We start from the raw sequence: 26,017 nt of genomic DNA on the forward strand, positions 1-26,017 counted from the left end.
ATGGTCCCGTGATGCTGCCTTCAGAGGGTCCACTCCCCACTCCCCACCACCCAAAAACCCCTTCTCTCTTAAAGAGATAGTTCACACAAAAATGAAAATTCTTGGACACCAACATTCATTAAAATATCTTCTTTTTGTGTTCTTCAATAAATAAATCAAATGATAAACTGTTAGATCCCTAAATAGGATATTTCGCTTTAAAAATAAGTTAAGTTTTAAAAAGTTTTAAAAATAAGAGTTTTTATAATTTTATGACAAATAAAATTGTAGCCAGGGCGGGGGGCCAAGTGATCTCCTTGCACTGTGGCCCAGCTTGCTCTTTTAAATTTTGAAATTTAAAATGTCAAACTTTATTTAAAAAGAGATTTTTGACATGACAAACTGGCAATCTTGTAAAATACATAGCATATTTTGCAGCAGCTACGTTATTTGGGCAGCATTTGGTTTGTGATTGGTCTAGGATGATGTCACCTACACAGAAACCCCGCCCCCCACATAGCGCGCTGTCTCATGCACACGCACAGTCCACAGAAGCGCACATACATTGCGCTGGCGTACACATTGTTATTGTGTTAATTGTCCACACTGATGAAGTCAAACGCGTTGAACAGGATGAGGATAAACTGCCTGAATGTCTTATACTGATGGACATCACTGGATTTTTACAATGTAAACCGTACTTTAAGGCAGACCATAGATAACCGCAGCTATGTAAATGTCTCGCGGCACTGGAGCGGAATTGTCGCGCGGAGAAACACAAGGATCTAATTTATCACAAATAATGACGATACAGCGGACGTACAGATTATAACGTAAGTCATTTCTCCTCCTCGTTTTATTTTTGAGGCCTTCATCATATGCAATTATGTATCTCTGTGTTTCCGGCAATGAATGATACTTAATGGCTACTTAATATTTCATTTTCAACAAAATGTCGCCTAGTGAGAAAGTGCGAGCTTTATTGCAGCTATTGTTTATATTAAAAATTCATTGTAATAAAAATAGTTTACGTTTTGGAGCTTGTCTTTAAAGAACCGCACCAGAAATCCACGCAAAACGCTCGAACTGTAATGCAAATACATTTTAAATCTAATAAGCATAATTTCTTTTAGCACTCATAGTCTATTGAAATGGTAGTGAAACTGAGCTCGAATGGCGAAGAGACACTGGGCTACATTGGAAGCGCATCCGAAATTGCGTGACAGCATCAGCATGGCCTAACAAGTGACAGTCAATACAGTTGCAAATCTGTGGCGGACGCTCTTGTTTTCTCTTTCATTGACTAGTTTAGGCCTAGATAACATTGTGCTGGTAATCATTCTTCTTTTAGTGAAACATCTAAGTAAGCGTTTGTTCAGGCGTCGCATTAAGCGCAATTATGCTTGGACAGTTGTAAAAACATTAGAAACAAAGGATTAGGCTACTGCTGTGATTTCGTTTGCCAGTGAGAGAAACGGGAAATTCAGGGGCAATGAACGTAATGACGTGTGACGATGCGCGAAATCATTCCACTGGATTTCACCTTATTATCCTGTTAACCTTTTACCATAATTTTTATAATGGCGTACAACAATGCAGTCAAAATTTAGGCAAAGAGTTGAGGAGGCGCATGCATCTGTCACAGACTGTTGACTTGAATGTAAAACATGCCTGGAAATGATCCACGTTAATGTACGCCTGCGAATAAATCTAGATGCTAAATACATTAATGATGTGAATAGGCCTATGTGGTAGCCTATGATTAATGATTAAATCATCTGTGTTGGCTATGTGGCCTTTACTTTGTTTTAAAAAAGCTGAGCTAAGATTAGCTCATTAATTATGATTAGGTTATGCACAAATAATTTAAAATGTTATGTTACATTTTTTGACAATCATATATTTGACAACTTCAAAATTCTCATTGCACACTGAGGACTAATTATTCTAGTTGACCAATTCAAGTGACAAATGTAATTTATTAACAAAATTCCTTAAAGGTGTTATAGAGGATGTTTTGTTTTATATATTTTTGCAATATTACTTGAAACTGTCTTTACTAACTGATAAAAGACTATTTATTCGGTGCACTGAAAGTAATAATATCAATATACATCATCTGTGCACGAGGTAGGGTCTTAAAAACATCAGCCAATCGTTTACGTGATCATCGCGTAAACGATTGGCCTTCTGGCTTGTCAATCACTGCCATTACGTTCCTTGTGAGAGACGTGCGCGGCTGCGCGCTCCAGTAACTTTCCACAGGCACCGCATGCAATGTTTTTGTCAGGAGTAACAACTGCAGATTATGAGTTACCTGCGGTGAGTCCGACATAATGAATCCACTAACACAGTGAATGCCGGTGGTAAACAAGCATTCGTGTTCCAATGCTCGTGCACAAGTTTTGGGAGGCGTTTCCTCGAAATGAGCTGTGAAGGAGGGGGGTTGTTCTTATGCATGCGCTCATTTAAAAAACTCACTAACAGTCTTTGGTTTCTCACTCGTCGAAAACATCCTCTACAACACCTTTAACTGACACTTCAAGATTCTGTAGGTCACTGGATATATGACTAGCAGATGAATATTGAATATAAATTGTTGGTCTAGTGGTCTAGTTGGTCACCCAAAAATGAAATTTCTGTCATTAATTACTCACCATTATGTCGTTTCACACCCATAAGACCTTTTTTTCATCTTCAGAACACAAATTAAGATATTTTGATGAAATCCGAGAGGTTTTTTCTATCCTCCGTTGAAAGCAATGAAATTACCGTCATTAAAGGTCCAGAAAAGTAGTAAAAACATCATTAAAATAGTCAACGTGACTACAGTGGTTCAACCTTAATGTTATGATGCGACGAGAAAACTTTTTGTGCGCAAAAACAAAACACAAATTACGACTTTAGAAAGACTTCCTGGTTCCACGTCCGAACGTCGGCTCAGTGTTGGCCGGCGCATGCGTCGTGCTGCACACGTGACCGGAGCCAACCAATACTGAGCCGCCATTTGGATGTAGAACCTGGAAGTGCTGCAGCGTACATAGCGTATGAGAATGACAGGGGAGAGACGAATCTGTTGAATAAAGTCGTTATTTTTGTTTTGTTTTTGCACACAAAAGGTATGAACGAAGGTTTTACGAGCGTGGAACGACATGAGGGTGAGTAATTGACCCTTCCCCGGGAGTTTGATTGACAAGCGATCTAACCAATCATAACGCCAAATCCGCCATTTTGTCCGACAAAGCAGTCAGGAGTTAGAAGATTAACCTCGGTGGACAACTTGAAAAATGTGTATTTTCGTCTTTCCACGTTTTAAACAACATTCCTTCTCATGTTCATTCATGTTTATTTGATGCTATAAATTAACTAGTAGGAAGAGATGATTGGTTCACGAGCCGGTTGAGCTGAGGCGCTACAGCAATCTGCCACGACACATTATAGAGCCACAAAACATTTTTTATTGTTAGAATTTCTTTAAAATAATTACACAATTTGAAAGCTGGGACTTTGTTTAATATCATAAGTAACAACCTGCTCTGTCTTGTCTGTTGACATGTTGTCAGTGTCTTCTTAGCTCCGCGATGTATTTTTCACTCTGTGAGCCGTGAGAGCGCCATAGCTTGTCAGACAAAGCAACAGTAACTAAGGGGGCGGGTCTTTGCGAATTAATGACAGAAATGTAATTTTTGGGTGAACTAATGCTTTAATGGAAAAAAATAAAAATTTCATTACCAGTTTGTCATTAAATCATAAAAATATCAGTCTTATATAGTCTTATATCAGTATTATATCCCTGTCACATATATTATACATTATGAAGCGGTGGGGACAAAATCAGCAATGTCCATCATGAGCTTCCTTTCTTTTTTCTTTCTTTCTGTAATATCAGATGTACATGTTTGTTTTCATGGTTCAGTTATCATTTTGCTTCAACATTACTGTATTTATACAACCACACACTGTTCTTTGTGGTGATATCAGTGAAATCTGATCATTGTTTGTAGCTGTGCCTGTGCTCAGTAGGTACCTGAGCTCATCGATGCTGATGCTGTACATCTCTGACAGAAGCACATGCTGATGCCCAAGCGTGTGCTGCTGTACGTGATTCATTGCAAAAAAACTCATTACACATGTGGTTTGTGTGTGAAATACTGCTGATAAGGTGTTTAGTGTGTGAGTTAAAGTGATTGGAGTGATGTTGACTTGCAATATGACAAATCTGGGTCAATGTAACCACCCACCCCCCTTCACCACCACAGGCTACAAAAGGCAAGACTGAAAAAAGCAAAGAGGATGAGGATACCATCACCAGGCTCTGTGCGTGAATGTATGCATGTGGAAATAAGAGCATGGTGTGCTGGCTCTGTCCTCGGGTCTGTGTGTGTGTGTGTGTGTGTGTGGCGGTTGTGTTGGGGTATATGTCTCAAGTGCTGTTGTGCATGCCTCCCTCCTACATGAGGTCAATCCAGCCATGTCACATCCTGTAACTGTTCTCTCTGTGCTGCTTTATATTCTCTTTTACACATACACACACACTTTTTTCGTTCTCTCCTCTTTTTTTCACCCTTTGGTTATTCTTAAAAGAATAAAATGAAAATTCTTTTGTTATTTACTCATTCTCTTGTTGTTCCAAACCCAAATTACATTCTTTTTTCTGTGGAACACAAACATGAAGCCTGCTTTCCATGTTATTTTCCATGCAATATAACTATGTAGAATTACTGAAGCTTGTATGCATCATAAATAATGCAGAACCATTATAAAAGTGGTTAATATAACTTTATATTAATTTCAAACCAAGTCAAACCAAAAATTAGGTAATTACTCAGTCTCCATTTATTGCATTTTCTCAAGTAAAACAAATGTTCTTATTTTGTGCTCCACTGAAGAAAGAAAGGTTTATGGGTTTGGAGGGTGAGTAAATTATGACTAAATGTTCATTAATAGCTGATCTGTTCCTTTAACCTTCCCATTGTCTTTCCATTGACATTACATACTATCTAATACTAATGTTTCAAACTCTCATTATTTAGAATAATGAACTGGTCTACTCTGCTCTGTGGAGGGGTGATTAGTACAGCCATCAGATTATATCTCTTTTATAACATTTTTCCATTTACATTCCATTACAAATTATAACATTATTCCAATTACATTCCATTACATGTTTGACTATAATAGATGTATTCAAGATGAACTCTTTAAATGCATGCCTTAGTAATCTCCAGCAAAACAATGACCTCTCTTTAACAGTCAAGTAGACAAAGCCAATATGTTGCAAGACAATGGTGATAACCAAACCAAGAATATAAAATTACATCAATATTTCCCAGATAAGACATCATTACAAAGCTACCCAATTTATACAGTTCTTTACAATGTTTGCTTTTGTGCTTGTAATAATTATTTTTGTGCCTTCTTTGATAGATGTTAACCCCTGGAATTTATGTTAACAAAGATAATGGGTCAAAAGGGATTTTCTGTTACATTAGGATTTGTCTTACTGACAAGTCTATGATGTACCCTGTGTGCTGTTCTTTATTGTTTCACAGTGTTTAATTATAAGGAAGGTTGTGAATGACTAACAGAAGACTGTCTTCTGTGCTTACCTCATCACAATTGTTGATGTAATTCTGTGTGCAGTGACTAATACTAACTGTGTGTTTATTTTTGCAATATTACTTGAAACTGTCTTTACTAACTGATAAAAGACTATTTATTCGGTGCACTGAAAGTAATAATATCAATATACATCATCTGTGCACGAGGTAGGGTCTTAAAAACATCAGCCAATCGTTTACGTGATCATCGCGTAAACGATTGGCCTTCTGGCTTGTCAATCACTGCCATTACGTTCCTTGTGAGAGACGTGCGCGGCTGCGCGCTCCAGTAACTTTCCACAGGCACCGCATGCAATGTTTTTGTCAGGAGTAACAACTGCAGATTATGAGTTACCTGCGGTGAGTCCGACATAATGAATCCACTAACACAGTGAATGCCGGTGGTAAACAAGCATTCGTGTTCCAATGCTCGTGCACAAGTTTTGGGAGGCGTTTCCTCGAAATGAGCTGTGAAGGAGGGGGGTTGTTCTTATGCATGCGCTCATTTAAAAAACTCACTAACAGTCTTTGGTTTCTCACTCGTCGAAAACATCCTCTACAACACCTTTAACTGACACTTCAAGATTCTGTAGGTCACTGGATATATGACTAGCAGATGAATATTGAATATAAATTGTTGGTCTAGTGGTCTAGTTGGTCACCCAAAAATGAAATTTCTGTCATTAATTACTCACCATTATGTCGTTTCACACCCATAAGACCTTTTTTTCATCTTCAGAACACAAATTAAGATATTTTGATGAAATCCGAGAGGTTTTTTCTATCCTCCGTTGAAAGCAATGAAATTACCGTCATTAAAGGTCCAGAAAAGTAGTAAAAACATCATTAAAATAGTCAACGTGACTACAGTGGTTCAACCTTAATGTTATGATGCGACGAGAAAACTTTTTGTGCGCAAAAACAAAACACAAATTACGACTTTAGAAAGACTTCCTGGTTCCACGTCCGAACGTCGGCTCAGTGTTGGCCGGCGCATGCGTCGTGCTGCACACGTGACCGGAGCCAACCAATACTGAGCCGCCATTTGGATGTAGAACCTGGAAGTGCTGCAGCGTACATAGCGTATGAGAATGACAGGGGAGAGACGAATCTGTTGAATAAAGTCGTTATTTTTGTTTTGTTTTTGCACACAAAAGGTATGAACGAAGGTTTTACGAGCGTGGAACGACATGAGGGTGAGTAATTGACCCTTCCCCGGGAGTTTGATTGACAAGCGATCTAACCAATCATAACGCCAAATCCGCCATTTTGTCCGACAAAGCAGTCAGGAGTTAGAAGATTAACCTCGGTGGACAACTTGAAAAATGTGTATTTTCGTCTTTCCACGTTTTAAACAACATTCCTTCTCATGTTCATTCATGTTTATTTGATGCTATAAATTAACTAGTAGGAAGAGATGATTGGTTCACGAGCCGGTTGAGCTGAGGCGCTACAGCAATCTGCCACGACACATTATAGAGCCACAAAACATTTTTTATTGTTAGAATTTCTTTAAAATAATTACACAATTTGAAAGCTGGGACTTTGTTTAATATCATAAGTAACAACCTGCTCTGTCTTGTCTGTTGACATGTTGTCAGTGTCTTCTTAGCTCCGCGATGTATTTTTCACTCTGTGAGCCGTGAGAGCGCCATAGCTTGTCAGACAAAGCAACAGTAACTAAGGGGGCGGGTCTTTGCGAATTAATGACAGAAATGTAATTTTTGGGTGAACTAATGCTTTAATGGAAAAAAATAAAAATTTCATTACCAGTTTGTCATTAAATCATAAAAATATCAGTCTTATATAGTCTTATATCAGTATTATATCCCTGTCACATATATTATACATTATGAAGCGGTGGGGACAAAATCAGCAATGTCCATCATGAGCTTCCTTTCTTTTTTCTTTCTTTCTGTAATATCAGATGTACATGTTTGTTTTCATGGTTCAGTTATCATTTTGCTTCAACATTACTGTATTTATACAACCACACACTGTTCTTTGTGGTGATATCAGTGAAATCTGATCATTGTTTGTAGCTGTGCCTGTGCTCAGTAGGTACCTGAGCTCATCGATGCTGATGCTGTACATCTCTGACAGAAGCACATGCTGATGCCCAAGCGTGTGCTGCTGTACGTGATTCATTGCAAAAAAACTCATTACACATGTGGTTTGTGTGTGAAATACTGCTGATAAGGTGTTTAGTGTGTGAGTTAAAGTGATTGGAGTGATGTTGACTTGCAATATGACAAATCTGGGTCAATGTAACCACCCACCCCCCTTCACCACCACAGGCTACAAAAGGCAAGACTGAAAAAAGCAAAGAGGATGAGGATACCATCACCAGGCTCTGTGCGTGAATGTATGCATGTGGAAATAAGAGCATGGTGTGCTGGCTCTGTCCTCGGGTCTGTGTGTGTGTGTGTGTGTGTGTGGCGGTTGTGTTGGGGTATATGTCTCAAGTGCTGTTGTGCATGCCTCCCTCCTACATGAGGTCAATCCAGCCATGTCACATCCTGTAACTGTTCTCTCTGTGCTGCTTTATATTCTCTTTTACACATACACACACACTTTTTTCGTTCTCTCCTCTTTTTTTCACCCTTTGGTTATTCTTAAAAGAATAAAATGAAAATTCTTTTGTTATTTACTCATTCTCTTGTTGTTCCAAACCCAAATTACATTCTTTTTTCTGTGGAACACAAACATGAAGCCTGCTTTCCATGTTATTTTCCATGCAATATAACTATGTAGAATTACTGAAGCTTGTATGCATCATAAATAATGCAGAACCATTATAAAAGTGGTTAATATAACTTTATATTAATTTCAAACCAAGTCAAACCAAAAATTAGGTAATTACTCAGTCTCCATTTATTGCATTTTCTCAAGTAAAACAAATGTTCTTATTTTGTGCTCCACTGAAGAAAGAAAGGTTTATGGGTTTGGAGGGTGAGTAAATTATGACTAAATGTTCATTAATAGCTGATCTGTTCCTTTAACCTTCCCATTGTCTTTCCATTGACATTACATACTATCTAATACTAATGTTTCAAACTCTCATTATTTAGAATAATGAACTGGTCTACTCTGCTCTGTGGAGGGGTGATTAGTACAGCCATCAGATTATATCTCTTTTATAACATTTTTCCATTTACATTCCATTACAAATTATAACATTATTCCAATTACATTCCATTACATGTTTGACTATAATAGATGTATTCAAGATGAACTCTTTAAATGCATGCCTTAGTAATCTCCAGCAAAACAATGACCTCTCTTTAACAGTCAAGTAGACAAAGCCAATATGTTGCAAGACAATGGTGATAACCAAACCAAGAATATAAAATTACATCAATATTTCCCAGATAAGACATCATTACAAAGCTACCCAATTTATACAGTTCTTTACAATGTTTGCTTTTGTGCTTGTAATAATTATTTTTGTGCCTTCTTTGATAGATGTTAACCCCTGGAATTTATGTTAACAAAGATAATGGGTCAAAAGGGATTTTCTGTTACATTAGGATTTGTCTTACTGACAAGTCTATGATGTACCCTGTGTGCTGTTCTTTATTGTTTCACAGTGTTTAATTATAAGGAAGGTTGTGAATGACTAACAGAAGACTGTCTTCTGTGCTTACCTCATCACAATTGTTGATGTAATTCTGTGTGCAGTGACTAATACTAACTGTGTGTGCAATACTCACATAATGTATGTCTTCTATGTGCACATTTCTAACTTATTATTTATTTCAAATTACACAAGTACTAAAGTAAACGAGCACTGATTCATTTGCCTTTTTTCTCTCTGCTTCCTAACCACACAGCTTTGCTCAGCCCCAGATGCCTCCGCTCCCTCTTGACGAGCGCATAGTGGTTATTCAGCGCCCCAAAAGTTTGGCCTTGCGCGTGGCCTCCCCACCAACCACATCACAGTCTTCCTCCCACCGCCCAGCCACTCACAACGAGCCCCCACCCCGCTTACCACAGCCCCAAGTCCCACCACCCCGTTCCTATCCAGTTTCCAACTACTTGTCTCTGGAATGCCAGCGCAGGCAGTCGTCTCATGTTCAGAGAGAAAAAGGAGAACGAGGTGCTCCCTTTGAGGGCAGCGGCCACAATGCTAGCCATTGTCACAGCAATGGGACTGTAACTTTAGGTCCCAGACCTCACAAGCACACGCATACCATTGACATTAAAGTGTCTTTAGACCAAGGTGGAAGAGGAGGATCTTACATAGACAAAGGCCGCATCAGTAGTCTTACCCGAAGTGGAAGCATCAAGGGGAACAGAACTAAACGGGTGTCCCTGCACTTAGATCCAGGTCAAGGTGAAAGGAAATGCAAAGGAAAGTCTTCAGAGTCAGTGGAGAAGCACCAGAACCATCATCAGAGTCAAAACAGGACTCAGCACAGTAGCCATCATCCAAGCCAACTTACAGTCTCTCCTGGAGGGATCCTGGAATTTGTACCAGCCCAAAGACAGCAGTCAAAATCCAAGCTTACTAGAGATAGAGACTTGTCATCAAAGTCTTGTTCTGCAACTACCAGCTACCCATTGCACAGTGAGAAGGACGTATCATCTGTAGGAAACAAAGAAAACTCCAAACTGGGACCCGGCCACCAACTGCCCCACGCCCACAGCCTATCCCGTCACCACAGTTCAGCCCCATTACCCCATGCTGCCATCCTAAGCCCTCACTACCCTGCTGTTCCACCCTCACTCCCTTCCCGAGCCCCTTCCTCCTACCAGCACATTAGTCAACCTCGTCCCTCACGCACTAGAGAACATCGGCCCCAAATTCTTCACGCTTTGCCTCTCTCCCCTACTTCCTCCCGAGGAGGCTTCCCCAGTCCTGACCACACATGTACGATTGACTTTTCCCACCCTTGTGGCTGTTGGAGGTTGGTGCGTTGTAGAAGAGGTAGAGGTCATTCAACTGGCTACCACGGTCGTAGTACAAGCCCATCCTCTTCTTTTTCCCACACCCAAGGAACAAGTGCTGCCAACGGAGGTGGCGGAACCATGGGATTGAAGACTTTAGGAGGGTGCCTGTCAACTGCTTCCACCACCAACACCTCCTCTTCCAACAGCACTGTCTCGGACTGTCGCACAGGGCTGCTCAGACCTTTAGGTTGTGCATCCTGTTCTGGAGAAGCTGGAGGTTTTGAGAGCCCTGCTGCTTTCCGTAAGAAACTGGTTGGTGGTTGCTTACCCTGTACTCCTCTGTCCTCATCTGCACCTCTTCGAGCACTCCAGAGTTGCGTCAGTGGGTGCAATCCCAAAGCAAGCCAAACTGGAAGCTCCACATGCAGCTACTGCAGTAGTGACCCCATTGTAGTGACCTTTAACCCACACAGAGGGAATCCTCCCAACATGGGCCGTAATATTGGAGCACATACCATGGGAGGATACCAGCCCGATGATGACGATTACAGTGTACGCACAATCTGGCCAGAGGAGCTAGCAAAAAAGATGACTCGCTCTAAAACCCAACCTATCCACCACAATGCAGGGAATAGCATGGGCTCGGGAAGGACCTGCATGGGCCACAACCAGAATAGCGGCAATGGCGGAAATCCTGTAATCCTTGACTGCCGGAACCTTATGGAGTTCACTCGTTCCCAGTTGACAGATCAGGCAGGACGACGTAGGCTCCAGCAAGGCAAGATGGCGGTTTTGGACTTTATCGGATCAGGGAATAGTGGGGACCAGGGCAGGGATTCCCTCAAGAGGCTATGGAACAAAGGAGCAGATGCTTGCATGGGGGATGGCAACGGGTTTGATGATGAAGTGCTTCCACAATCCCCGTCCCTGCGCTCTCCTTCTCCAGATTCTCCTCCATCATTCTCTCCCCCACCTTCTGCTCCTAGCACACTTATTAAGCCCAAACCCAAACAGAGGGAGAGGGAAGGTGGACACACCTTACCCTCTGCACAGTCGCTCCACTTGGTCCTCAACTCACTCAACAGAGAACAAGATGAGGAAAATGGACGAGGTAAAGATGCAAGTACTCAGCAGGTTGAGTGACATCTTTAGAATGTGTTGATGATTGACCACTCAGAAAGATGAGCACAATCTCTTCACATTGATAATCCCACTTGAATGTACTGACCTCGATTTCATTTTCTCATATCCCATTATGACTATGTGCACTAATAGTATTCAAATTACAGTTCAGTTAATCTGTGGGGTGCATAATCCTCGTTAGTCTAGCTTCAAAAGATTGCCAGAGTTACATTACCCATGATCTTTTCTGATTAAGCCCTGTCTACCTTTAATTCTTTTTCTGAAATTTCAGAATGCTTTATCCTCTGTTTTATGTCTTATTAAAACTCAAAAAATTAAGTTTTTTGAAAGAACTAAAGGATAATAGCCATTCTATGGAGGGAAGAGCGATGAGACTTCAAACAGGAAAGATAAGGAGGATGGATTTCTTCTTACATAAGGGCTTGATGACATCATACTCTGTGCCATATTTAAATGACTTGAAAAGAATCTAAAAACATTCAAACCCTTTTCCAGCATACCAGCACACCTCTCTAAGATGATCAAATTATTCATAAATTATTTAGAAATATAACAAAACAAATGTAAGCAACAGTATGTTTTTTTTGTTTGTTTTGTTTTTGCCAGTGCACCTTTCCCTCCCTCTTTCCTCCTCCCTCCCAGCGTCACTGTCTGAGGAGAGTGTGATGACCCCAGATGTGGAGAATGCTGTGATCAGCCCCATCCTCCCTTTTCTTTTTCTGGGTAACGAGAGAGATGCACAGGATTTGGATCTACTGCTTCGTCTCAATATTGGTTTTGTGGTCAATGTCACAACCCATCTTCCTCTCTACCACCTGGACACAGGCTTGGTGCGTTACAAAAGGCTCCCTGCTACTGACAACAGCAAGCAGAACCTGCGACAGTACTTTGAAGAGGTTTTTGAGTTTATCGGTAAGATAACTTGTCAACTCTTTCATAGTTTAAACATTTACAGACCCAATGAGATGGCTTGACAAAGTGCAATTTTCTGTCCTGTGAAGACTTATTTAAGGGTAGCCAGGATTATCCCTTTGTTTTTTGAATAGCTAATAGCCTTATAGCTATTATGGGGCAGGACATTCTCATTATAAAGAGCATTTGATTGAACCACAATCTGTGTAGTGCAGGATGAGTCATCAATATTTTTGGTTTGTGTTGTTTTTTGATGTGTGCCACACCCCTTTTTTTTTTTTTTTTCAGAGGAAGCGCACCAGTGTGGACGGGGTGTTCTTGTGCACTGCCAAGCAGGCGTGTCCCGCTCAGCGACTATTGTCATTGCTTACCTTATGAAGCACACCCTCATGACCATGACTGACGCCTATAAGTATGTGCGGGGTCGGCGACCGATAGTCTCCCCCAACCTCAACTTCATGGGCCAGCTGCTAGAGTTTGAGAGAGACCTCAACTCTGGGGTAACACCTCGCATCCTCACCCCCAAACTGAGTGGCCTGGAAACACAAGTTTAAAAGGATGGAGCAAGAAAGAAAAAAGAAAACAAGAGGGAAAAAGGAGATCATTAGGAAGATGGAATTAATGGAGAGAAACGAATGGATAGAAAATGTTGCGACAGTTGAGATTAAGGATTTTGACAGAGAGAGAAAGAGCGAGATACAGAAATAACCAGAAGATGAAAGAAGTTTGAAAGAAATAGAGAGAAATAAAGGGTCTTTCGTCTGTTTTAATTGAGGTACCTCTGCTCTTTTAAATCTTTTTGTTTCATATAAATAGCACTTACATTACAAATGGATATTTGCGCTACCCACCCTGATACTCTGTTAATGATGTGCCAAGTTTTAATTTAAAATAACAATTCACTTCACTTAAAGTATTATTATATTACTATTATTAAGTTTGGTTAAATACAAATGTTATGTAAGATTATTTAGGGAAAAACAAATGCAATCAAAGTATTCTCTGGCTGTCAAGCACAGAAAAATATTCAATGTTTTGAGTTTCTCAGAACTGTGACGTGCATCACATTCGAGACCCAAGAGCTGTAGCAAACTTCAAACTCCTTTTCCACTGTGCATAGAACTTTTCTAGACAGACTATTTTTGAATTGGGAGATCGTTTGAAAGTGCTTTTTTTGGTTACTTTTGCGTTAGCTGCCAACTATTTATAAATTTCTCCACTGACATGAAGATTCATTTTGCCTTTGAAATTTTTTCGATACTGCTATTTTTGTTACTTGATTTTACTTCTTGAATCCTTCATCTTAGTGTCTTTGTGTGGGAGGTGTGCAATAGAGACTGATGTTGATGTGGAAGTGGAACTGATTTAATTTATTTTTCGCTCTGACATTGTTTCACTAATGGACATTTTTCATGGGACATGAACCAGCCACTATAATGGCAGATAACATCCAAAAATCATATTTTATCTTAAGATATTGCACAGAGGGCAATTTGTATAGAGCACTGTGTAATGAAAAAAAAAGCAAAAGTGCACAATAGACTATACAATAGTTTTTTTTATTGTCTTTTTTATTCAGCTGACTAGTTATTTAACTTTGTGCAAGCAGTGCATTGGTTCAATTTACACATTTAATTTTATTTTTGTGCTTTCTTTATATTTTATTGCTGTCTTTTTTGTGCTGCAAATGGTGTTTTGAAATTATGAGGAGAAAGATCTTGTGAAATCGAACGCAAATCCTATTTTACATTTTTAAAAAGGAATATCTACACTGTTTATTATTTTGCAAAATTACTTTGACTGGATTGGGCCAAGTCATCATCATAAATCTCTCTCTTCAGTATGGTTTGAATTTGCATTTCAGAATTGCACATCAAGTTGTCAAGTAGATATTTTAGTTTCAGCATGAAAGTACCATGCCGATAGTGTGCAGATGTAGCTCTGTCATTTGGTATTTAGTTCATGGCATAAGAAAAATGAACTCGGCTTTAATGGTTGCCCTAATTTTAAACACCCTGCCTATTTTGACCATGATCAGATTTTAGTGCTCTCAGGACTGTAGGCAAACAATCTGGTTTTGTATTACGTACCACAAAGGAAACCAGAGCCCCTTCCTCCATTTGAATTCTTCCTTCATTTTCCTACCTTCGTTTTTCTTTCTCTGTGTTCTCTTAGAGACTATGCATTATTATGGGAATACATTCTGTGAAAAAGACTTCACTCAGTTCACTGTGAAACACATTCTTCTTCCTGTACACTGTCAAGTTCTCATCCTTGGTCCTTGAAGCCTCTTCTCATCAGTCTTGACAAGTGAGGAGTTTGTCTGTCATCTCTGAGCTCTTATCTGCCTCACTGAGCCATTGGGCCTTCACACACCACTGCTGTGTCTCCATTAATTTTCTCTGCCCAGCAGCGCGTGACAAAGTGTACTATTTTGCATTTCAGTTCAAATATGCTCCAGTTCAAAACCCCCTACAGTACCTACAGTAGGTGCCTTTTATAGGTACAAGACGACAGAAATGCTCCCAAATTATAAAGCTAAGGTGCATACTGTACGATTTATAATAGTCATTTACGACTGTTGCTTGTCAAAACTTCTGGACACTGCCAATAGGTAAGGTTTGATTGCAACGGCTGTTGGCAAACATGTCAAACTATCAATCAAAGACTTCGGATTTTGGCCTAGGATCCAAGAAATCTTTTAGGATTCACAAAATTTGTCTCAGGCAATCGGACAGTGTGAACCCGGCTTAAAATGGCTGCTAAAAAATGCCATTGCTTTGTTATTTTAAGGTCAGCTGCTGCTTGTACTTGTCATACCGTGACATGCTGACTGTTTTATTCTGTCTCTCTCTGCTGACAGTGTTTTTGCCTGACACTGTAGCTTGATTATGCCCAGAGGAAACGATTAGGTAAGCAACACCTAATAAATAGGTCTCAGTGAGGTAACAGAGTGCTGAGTAGAACACAAATGATGATTTTTAACTCCAACCGTTGCCGTCTGTCAGTCAAATAATGCTAGTGGATGAGAACTTGTACTATAAGAGTAAATAAAACTTGCATAGACAAGTCCAAATTAAACCCTGCGGCTCGTGACGACACATTGATATCCTAAGACACGAAGCGATCGGTTTGTGCGAGAAAATGAACAGTATTTATATAATTTTTTACATCTAATACACCACTATGCCCAACTGCATTCATCACTCGATTCGTTTGGTCTGATCGCGCTCTGACAGCGGCAGTGATGTCTCGCGCATATACTTCAATGAGAGCGAGGCATCACTGCCGCTGTCAGAGCGCGATCAGACCTTACTAACGAGTGCTGCACGCGGTTGGACATAGTGGTGTATTAGAGTTAAAATATGATATAAATACTGTTCGGTTTATCGCACAAACCGATCGTTTCGTGTCTTGGGACATCAATGTGTCGTCACGAGCCGCAGGGTTTAATTTGGACTTGTCTATGCAAGTTTTATTTACTCTTATAGTACAAGTTCCCATCCACTAGCATTATTTGACTGACAGGCGGCAACGGTTGGAGTTAAAAATCTTCATTTGTGTTCTACTGAGGAAACAAAGTCACCTACATCTTGGATGCGCTGGGGGTAAGCAGATAAACATCAAATTTTCATTTTTGGGTGAACTATCCCTTTAATGAATTAAAGAAATTCAACACACAGTTACATGCCATGGCGAACTTAATAACAACTATTTTTATTGCTAAACAGATCCAGTGGTACCTGGCATCAGGTACCTTCTTCCATTTCTTGTAACAGTTTGTTTACCATTTCCAAAAACTGCCAGATCTCTCCCCCCCCCCCCCCCCCCCATCCCCGCATGAGTACATGTATATAGTGTATTATAAGCGAAAAAGTAACGCCAGGGATGCCTTTTGGTACAATAACCGTCTTCCGAGTCAATGTAGCACCTATCAATGGAAAGAAAATTAAGCACTTGGAAGTCTTGTAAATGTTTGTGTTTGTTTTTCTCTGTGTTATATCTGTTTGCGCAAAAGTGTGTGTGTGGACACAAGAAGCGTGTTTGCTGTGTGCTAGACATGTTGAGACAAGAGAGTAATGTGGGTTCAACTTTCCTACCATTTCTATCAAGAATCCCAACCTCAGGCCTGTTAAATGTCCATTGACACAACTCAAGCTTAGCTTGCATCTGTCAATGCCATGAGCCACTGCTGTATGCCTTCTTTACCCTAGATTTGCTCTTCCAGACATTGGGGGAAATTTTACCTCTTTGTACATTCAATCATACCTTTCACTGTAGAAACAAATACTGCATTGGCCTACCAGAATCACCTGGCAACACTGAATGAATAGCGCTGGACTTCAGACTCTGTGAATTGCTGTTGGAATCTCAGTGTATGAAAGCTGAATTTGTTTATAATATGTGTGCAAAGCGTCAAAACTGGATACTATATATGACCAGTATTTCCTGTGTTGAATAATCTTATATACACTATATGGTTTGCACATAGAAATGAACTAAATGTAAAGTTTTGTGTAAAATTTGTTTGGACATGTTGTAAATTTGTGAATTGATTCTTTCTGTGACTTTATTCATGTATGTAATGCTTGTTCTTTTTTTAATTATTATTATTACAATTGTTATTATTATCTAATTTTTGTGCCAAATACTGAAATGAAGGTTGGCTTTGGAGGTTGGCATCTTAATATTGACAAAAAAGAAGTGCCCTCTAGGATAAAACATGTTTGAACTGCTCAGTTATCAGTGTCTTACCTTGTTCCCCAGGCAATATGATGTTGTCATACTCTGTTACTGTAACTTTACACTTATACCCATAGATTTTCTTACCCACTAAACTGCTAAATTGCTCATTAAAGAAGTTATATTTTCCTATGTTCATTTTTGTTTAATCATGGCAAGTTTATCAGTGACTCTTCTGATAGGCGATCCCTAAAGGGTTGTACTTTGATGTACTTTGAATGCATGTTGCTCCAAACTGACCTTCCAGTCTTCTCTCCCCTTCCTACTGACTCAGCCGTTCTCCCCTGTGAGAATTCAGTGCCCACGCTGCTTCAGAGAGAAGATAGACACGTTAGCCTGTGTTGGTTTGACCATATACTTGTGTGTACTTCAGTTTTTATCACTGACAAATGATGGGGCTTCATCCTTTTTCCTGTTTAAAACTTTACTGTGAGAGACTGTGATACTGTTGTGAAGCAAAAACGATTAAAAGTGTTAGACTGATCCTTGCCGGTAATGACTATGAGAATAACGTACCTCTTTAAAAAAAAAAAAAAAAAAAGGTCGGCTTGTTATAAAATTGTTCATCGATATGATGTTCTTGCAAAGCTGAAATGATTTGTCGAAATAAATTTTTTACAACAAATTGGCAATGATGTTGTGTTTCTTTTTAGATGGCTTGTGACAAATGTGGCATCTTGTTGGATTACCCTAGCACTCACATAAGCCCACTCTAACCACGACCAGTTCATTCAGAACCAGGGATGTTGGTTTGGAAATTATTGGTAGTTACAGTAGAGTCAATGAGCTGTTAGATTACCATTGACAAATGAGCAGTGTAGCCCACCAGTTACATAATCGTTAGCTGTTGCGTTGTGCGACTGCGTTGTGATTTGGCACCCCAAGGGCTTGGATCAATAGTCAGCATGGTCTAATACAGGACACCTATCATGTCAAAGTGAAACCTAGGTGCTGCTCTCTCCGGGAGAGACCTCTCTGGACTCGGATTCCATTGGCTTTTCAGTGGCGTCCTTGTTGCAATCTAATCTACTCAGCGTCAGAGAGAAAAGCTGGGGGAGGGATCCCTCCTGTGACTGCCTACTCGCAGGCCACTTCAGCGTTATATTCAAAATGATAGAACAAAGCTAAAATGGTAGTGTGCCTGAGAGGGATGAGGAAAGAAACTGGGGCAAAGGCTTTTAGAGTGTGTGTGGAATCATGTGCACATGTGAGAGGTCAGTGTAAGAACGCTCAAGGCAACACTGCTGATCCATGTCTCCGAAATGCCCCGTAATATTGGTGGAACTTGATGACTCAATTCTGTAGCCTGGTCTTGAGGGCATGAATGTGGAATGATAAATGCATATGATTTTATGGCTCGTTCTCTGTAATAATTATACCGTAATAACTGTACAACAGCTAGCTCCAGTCTTTGAATTTGATTTGCTGAGGGGTGTTCCAAGAGTGCTGATATAGGCCAGAAACATATTTAATGCACTTAACAAGTAAATTTGTGAGTTCTTGACCAGTGCACATACTTACAGCTGGTTATGAATTGTGTACCTGACACATTTAGGAATGCAACAGTAGGTGAATAAATCATTGATTCGTTCAGAAATAAAAAAGTGATGGTGACTGAATCTCTCAATATTTCTCCCATATCATTATATGGCTATTTTGAATTCAGCCAGTCTTTATGAGTTTACATGTGCATCAATAATGCAATTATTTCTCATAATCAGAGTAAGGTCTTTATGTTTACATGACACATGTAGGACTTTTCACTCCAGTTTACATGCAATTTTCATTGAGTTAAGATTGGGCAATCAGGTAGCGACTTCAACAAGGGGGTAAATAATTTGGCAGGGGGTTGAAATCACCAACAATTGTTTTAATTTACTCACATCAAATACAAAATACATTTTTAGGGACGTACTGGATATTATTCGGCGCTGTGATGAACATCGCAATGCCACACTGTCAGAAAAAAGGTATGGTGCTTGTCACTGGGGCAGTACCCTAAGGTACAAAAAGGTACTAATATGTACTTTTACAGTACAAATATGTACCTTTAAGGTACTAATATGCACCAATTAAGGGTTAAGTAAGGAGCCCCAGTGACAGCGCTGTACCTTTTTTTCTGACAGTGCAGGTTTGCCTACGCTGCCATCGTATTCTTTGCATTGTCTGGATGAAGATACAGATTTGGTGATTTGGTGAAGAGAAAACTTCAGAATAATGTCACAGAGGTCATTCATGAAGTTGTGTGAACAACACACGGTGTCCGTGTACATCTGAGCACATGCGCACTTTGATCAGAGCAGTAATAATGAGATTAAGGTGTTTACATGCTTGTTTATTACGATTAAAATCGGCGTATACCACATAGTTTAATACAATTATGGTTATTACGATTAAGAGCTTAATCGCATTCGTATTGCATTTACATGAGGTAAAGTTTAATCGCAATATTGCCAAAATCCCATTATAATCGCATTATGAGGGTGCATGTATACGCACTGATTGAATCATTCACTTTATGGAATCATTCAAGTCACTGATTGATTCAGGAACAAAACACAAAAATGTGTTGCAAAGGGACACAAAATTGCTTATTCTGCTTTATTTGACAATTTCCATTGTCAGGGTGAAAACAGACAGTTTTAAAAGGCACAGTTTTTAAACTAAAAACTGAAAAATTACGCATTTTGGCCTTTCATTTACATGACAGCAGCGTTTTGGAGGCCTGAAAACATTTCAAAGTGCTAGTTTCTGAAAATTATACCGTTACGATGTCCATATAAACAACAACAAACGCGAATTTGAGAAAACGGTGACGTCGTGCATGTGTATTGCGTGTTCAGTCTATAGGCACGTCGTTGTTCTTTACAAAGTGACATTGCCAACTACTGGCTTGGCATGCATAATACAGCGTTTTTTAATTATTATCGCAGATCCATGTGAATTGGGATCATTTTGACAACATTTTACGTCTGTACAAAGTAAAAACTTTTCCATTTTTTGTACATCACTGTTGTGTAAAAGTAAATAGCAATATTGTGTCACTCAGCATTGACTTCCTGTTTATTGAACAGTTCTATATAATCAAAATCACAATTCCAGTCATGGTGTTGTTTTGAATACTTAGTAATTATTACTTAGTAAGACTTTGATTACCTGCAACTGAATCCAAGCGATGCTGATATTCAGGCCAACAGCTATATGTGATATTTCTTAATTTTATATTCTTTGCTTTGCTAACTTGGATAAGAAAAACGACTTAAAGGTGCCCAAGAATGCTTTTTCACAAGATGTAATATAAATCTAAGGTGTCTCCTGAATGTGTCTGTGAAGTTTCAGCTCAAAATACCCCATAGATTTTTTTTAATTAATTTTTTTAACTGCCTATTTTGGGGCATCATTAACAATGCACTGATTTACACTCGACGCCGCCCCTTTAAATCGTGTGCTCCCTGCCAAACGAGCTCTCGACTATATTACAGCGCATTTACAAAGTTCACACAGCTAATATAACCCTCAAATGGATCTTTACAAGATGTTCGTCATGCATGCTGTATGCATGCTTTGAATTATGTGAGTAAAGTATTTATTTGGATGTTAACGTTTTATTCTGAGTGAATTTGAGGCTATATGCTCTGTGGCTAACGGCTAATGCTACACTGTTGGAGAGATTTATAAAGAATGAAGTTGTGTTTATGCATTATACAGACTGCAAGTGTTTAAAAATGAAAATAGCGACGGCTCTTGTCTCCGTGAATACAGTAAGAAACGATGGTAACTTTAACCACATTTAACAGTACATTAGCAACATGCTAACGAAACATTTAGAAAGCCAATTTACAAATATCAGTAAAAATATCATGATATCATGGATTATGTCAGTTATTATTGCTCCATCTGCCATTTTTCACTGTTGTTCTTGCTTGTTTACCTAGTCTGATGCTTCATCTGTGCACAGATCCAGACGTTACTGGCTTGTGTAATCCCTTAAACATGGGCTGGCATTATGCAAATATTGGGGGCGTACACCCCGACTGTTACGTAACAGTCGGTGTTATGTTGAGATTCGTCTGTTCTTCAGAGGTCTTTTAAACAAATGAGATTTATATAAGAAGGAGGATACAATGGTGTTTGAGACTCACTGTATGTCATTTCCATGTACTGAACTCTTATTTAACTATGCCAAGATAAATTCAATTTTTGAATCTAGGGCACCTTTAATCATCATTCTTATGTAATGATAACTTTGTACCTCCAATAAGGAAGAATTCAGTCTTTGTGATTCAAGGCACGTTTCTCTAAATATCTCAGGAGTCATCAAACATGTTGCCCAGCAACACTGTTTTAGGTGTAGCCTATAGGAAGCATCACTGATTAAGAAAGAACACAGATCTGTTAAAACTGACATATAATATCTCAGTCCAGGCTTTTTACAAATTTCAGAAGGCTTGTGGGTATAAAGTAGGGATTATGCAAACAGGCTTTACATGTAATAGATGGGTGTGGCTTATATGCCTCCTCAAATCACCTGTGGCATGCAAATGTTCTCATTTAGTATCTGCACCTGTGAAGACGTTGAGAGGCAATCCTACTCTATGGTTTAATTTCAACACTCCAACAACAGAACCAGGACATAATGTTTGCACAAGACAAGGACAATTTAATATTTACTCATTCCTGGAAAACACCATAACCAGCATGGAAAGATACCGGAGACCTCTGAGGACTTGTCAAGAAAGGATGGGAACTGCATGGGGAGAAAATTCCAGATAAGTTACAGGCATTTGCTGAAACCATCAGAGCAACAAAACCTCTAATCTGACGGTATTGTGAATTACTTCTATTACAGAAGATTTTTTGTAAGATAATAGATCATCTTTCAGCTATTTCATAGTTGAATATGTCACTTCAGCTGAAAAGCTGAATGTATTCTTAAATTTCTTTTTATTTAATTAATTTATGTTTTATTACTGTAATTTTATTACTGTTTGAATATTAATGTATTGAGTAAATTCATCATGCATTTTCTGAGTACAGCTAGTACTGAGTATGTCTGAAATATTATGAAATCCCAAAATGTCGTGGGAAATAGTTTTCTCTGGTGGAAGAAAATTTTCCTGGTGGAAAAAAATAGGAAAACTCAATTTTTTTTCCTATCCCAGATTAGTGTGCTTCAGTTGCCCATGGGAAAATAAACGAAACAGTGCTGTAAGCTAGGCTTTTCCATATGCAGAGTAAATGTTGTGGTCTTAAAGTACATGATGTAAATATCATGGGCGGTAGGATGCTGTGGACGTTGCCTGGTCAGGCGCACATAACGAGTCTCACGAGGCAAAACCATGGAGACGGAATTCTTCAGAGACTTCCTCCTAGTGGCAGAAGCCCTAGTATTTTACTCTAATAAAAACATCTCGGCTTGTCTAAGCTTTCTCATCTGTAATTCACTGAAATTTGATGCTATGTATTAAATATCCATTTACATTTCCTCTTGTTTTCCATTCTTTTCCAGTCCATGGCACGCTCCAGGTGTAATGGAAAGATCCTATGTCTGTGTCTCTTGCCTTGTGTGATGGTAAGTCACCTGTTGGTCTACATCATGGTGTCCATATTTGTAGCCGTCTCCTACTCCCCTCCTCTACCGCAGCTGCCCCTCCATTTCATTGCCACCGGAGCCTCTGCAAACTCGGAAGCCTCTGCATCCCATCCACTTCGGCCCTTCTGGAATCTCAAACTAGAGGACGGGGCACTCTGGAACCGCCTCCAGCACATTTGGGACAGAGAGCACAACCCCATATTGAAAGGTAACGATACAAGGTACAAAGATCCAAGCCTTGAAATACAACCCCAAGAGACAGGAGAAACTGGTGCCTGTGAACAAGATGAGGCTTGGGCGTCTCACCTGCCTGATTTTAACACCCTTCCTGAACAAATGAAGGATTTTGTCCTGTCCATGCACTGCAGGCGATATGCTGTCCTCATGGATCAACCCAACCTGTGTTTCGGACAGGACTCTGAAACGCCGTTCCTTTTAATCGCGGTTAAGTCACAAGTCGGAAACTTTGAGAACAGACAGGCCATCCGAGAGACGTGGGGAAGGAGCGGACAAATTCAAGGGCACGGCGAAGGAAGAGGCTGGTTCGTACGCACTGTCTTCTTGCTCGCAAGGCAGGACACAGAGACAGGGCCTCATCCCGACCTGAGTGCCCTATTGAAGTTGGAAAGCAGCACCCATAAAGACATCCTGCAGTGGGATTTTAAAGACACTTTCTTCAACCTCACCCTGAAGGATGTCCTCTTCTGGGACTGGCTTTCAAAACACTGTCCTCATGTCCACTTCATTTTCAAGGGAGATGATGACGTGTTCGTTAGGACTAAGGCTCTGCTGGACTACTTAGACCATGTCGGAGTTCAAAAAATACATAAAAATAAAACAAAAGGATGGGACGATTTCATTGTAGGGGACGTTATTGCCAATGCCTGGCCCAATCGGCAGCCTGATACGAAATATTACATACCTGAAAGCTTCTATAAGGGAGCGTATCCGGCATACGCAGGCGGCGGTGGGGTGGTTTACACTGGTGCTTTGGCCATGCGTCTGCAGGAGGTCTCTCATTGGGTCAGCTTGTTTCCCATTGACGATGTTTACTTAGGAATGTGCCTTCACAGGCTCGGGGTGTCCCCCACTCATCATTCAGGTTTCCTTACCTTCGACCTTCCAGAGGATCTGCGGGAGAAGCCGTGTGCATATCATAATGTTCTCCTAGTGCATAAACGTACCCCGAAAGAAATGTTAACTCTGTGGAAGGAGCTACAGGTTCCTCCTCAGCAGTGCTAGAGTAAGGCAGGGCAGCTTGTTCATGAATTCAAATGAAGGTAAATGATGCAGCGGGGATCCTGACATCAAAGTTATTTTAGTTTTTACCACAAGGTATTGTCATGCCAACTGGGCGTGTTAATTTGTATAAAAGGCCCTCATTTTTCTGTGATGTCAGGGCTGTGTGTGCAGTGGTCATTATGAGAAGATCAAATTAGGATGGCAAGACAGTAGACAAGCTAAAAATGGCATAAGAAGTCACAATGTATACAACACGGTTGATTTCACAAGAGAGTTGTTGTGAAATGGCTCTTGTTTTATGGAATAAGAATGAATAAGCTATCTAGTGGACAATTGAGGCATCTCATGTGATTTTTTATTTTTACGATTTCAAGGTTTGTGGCCCAAACACAATTAGGAGTTATCTCATAATGGAACAAATCAAAAAATGTCATCAACATAATTCAGCTTTGTATTTAAAAAGATATGCTACTGCTTTATGTTAAAAACAAAAACGTATCTGAAATGTTTCAGAGGTTGTAGAACATTTTTAGACAATATTTTTACACTTGGAATCTATATTAATTTTATGCTTTGTTTGAGTTTCACATATTTTCCTTTGTTTTGCAAGAATTGCCAATGTGGAAATGGCTGGAAAAATAATTCAAGAGGATCTGGACTCTAGTACTATATTGATATTGGAGTACAGGTGCTCCTCTGCAAAATGATCAGGATGCCTGAACACCCCACAGACATTGTCATCTGGTTTAGGCCTTGTGGGCTTAATTATAGCCTGGTGTTGTTGGAGGCATACTGAATTACAACAACAAAACATAATAAGGGGAAATAATGAATGACAATAATGAAAAATGTATGATTTGCTGATTGGTCATAGAATTTACTTTGATGATTTGTACTTTAAATGTTTGTGCATTGATCAGATTCATGTAAACGTGAATGTTTAAAAGCAGTTTTATGACTAAGAATTTCTTTATGTTTGTGTCACTTATTATTATAATCTCTGTGTTTTCATTTGCTTTGAAATGCTTTCTGTCAATGCATGTTTATTATTATTAGTGGAAATGACCCTCTTCATTTTTGTTTGATCAGAAAGACAACTTCATCCTCCAAATGTTTGTTAGTAATCATGCCAAAAGAAGCTTGTATATTCCTACTTAAGTTATGTACAGACAGATATTGAAATAAAAGCTGTTAAGCTGTTAACCATTAGTAAACAGGGTTTTTTTCCATGAAAGCAATGCAATACTATATATATATATGTGTGTGTGTGTGTGTGTGTGTGTGTATATACATATATATGTATATATATATATATATATATATATATATATATACACATATATACATACAGTATGTGTGTGTGTGTGTGTATATATATATATATATATATATATATATATATATATATATATATATATACAGTACTGTGCAAAAGTCATTATTAGATGTTGTTTTAGCAATGGTATAATGACCATATATAATTATTTCTCTGTGTCTTTATTAGAATATAACCAGAAAATACAGGAAATTTGTATGCAGTGTTAAAAAACAGAAAAGAAAAAAGAAAAAGAAAAAGAAACGACTTCTATAGGCTAAAGTGGCAAGTATTTGGTGACCTCCCTTTACACTTGAGCAATAGCAGGAACCTGGCTCTCCATTTTTTTCAGATTTTTTTCTGTTTTTACTTTTTGTATACATATTTCCTGTACTTTCTGTTTGTAATAAAGACCAAAAAATTAATATGGACGGTCATTAAAACATTGCTAAAACAACAAAGCCGGCGGTGGCCTAAGACTTTTGCACAGTATTGTATATATATATATATATATATATATATATATATATGTGTGTGTGTGTGTGTGTGTGTGTGTGTGTATCTAATATATATATAAGTTCATATATCTAACATTAA

The 26,017-nt window shown here is 39.2% G+C and overlaps 2 protein-coding genes across 4 annotated transcripts; both read left to right on the forward strand.

The window, feature by feature from the left end:
* Nucleotides 1-486: 486 nt before the first annotated feature.
* si:dkey-175m17.7 lies at nt 487-14,370 on the forward strand. Of its 3 annotated transcripts, XM_048166323.1 has the most exons (5): nt 487-812; nt 4,239-4,296; nt 9,413-11,583; nt 12,222-12,527; nt 12,816-14,370. In XM_048166323.1, exons 3-5 carry the CDS (start codon nt 9,429-9,431, stop codon nt 13,079-13,081), a joined length of 2,727 nt encoding a protein of 908 aa, XP_048022280.1. In that variant the 5' UTR covers nt 487-812; nt 4,239-4,296; nt 9,413-9,428; the 3' UTR covers nt 13,082-14,370. The 3 variants fall into 3 exon arrangements, with proteins under 3 accessions (XP_048022280.1, XP_048022279.1, XP_048022281.1); XM_048166322.1 differs by lacking the exon at nt 4,239-4,296; XM_048166324.1 differs by lacking the exons at nt 487-812; nt 4,239-4,296 and adding an exon at nt 7,077-7,934.
* Nucleotides 14,371-21,413: 7,043 nt separating this feature from the next.
* On the forward strand, nt 21,414-25,309 carry si:dkey-175m17.6 (N-acetyllactosaminide beta-1,3-N-acetylglucosaminyltransferase 2). The gene is made up of 2 exons (XM_048167346.1): nt 21,414-22,094; nt 22,780-25,309. Exon 2 carries the CDS (start codon nt 22,783-22,785, stop codon nt 24,103-24,105), a length of 1,323 nt encoding a protein of 440 aa, XP_048023303.1. The 5' UTR covers nt 21,414-22,094; nt 22,780-22,782; the 3' UTR covers nt 24,106-25,309.
* Nucleotides 25,310-26,017: the final 708 nt, after the last annotated feature.

The sequence above is a fragment of the Megalobrama amblycephala genome, linkage group LG18 (genome assembly GCF_018812025.1).
Source record: "Megalobrama amblycephala isolate DHTTF-2021 linkage group LG18, ASM1881202v1, whole genome shotgun sequence".
Classification (NCBI taxonomy): domain Eukaryota; kingdom Metazoa; phylum Chordata; class Actinopteri; order Cypriniformes; family Xenocyprididae; genus Megalobrama; species Megalobrama amblycephala.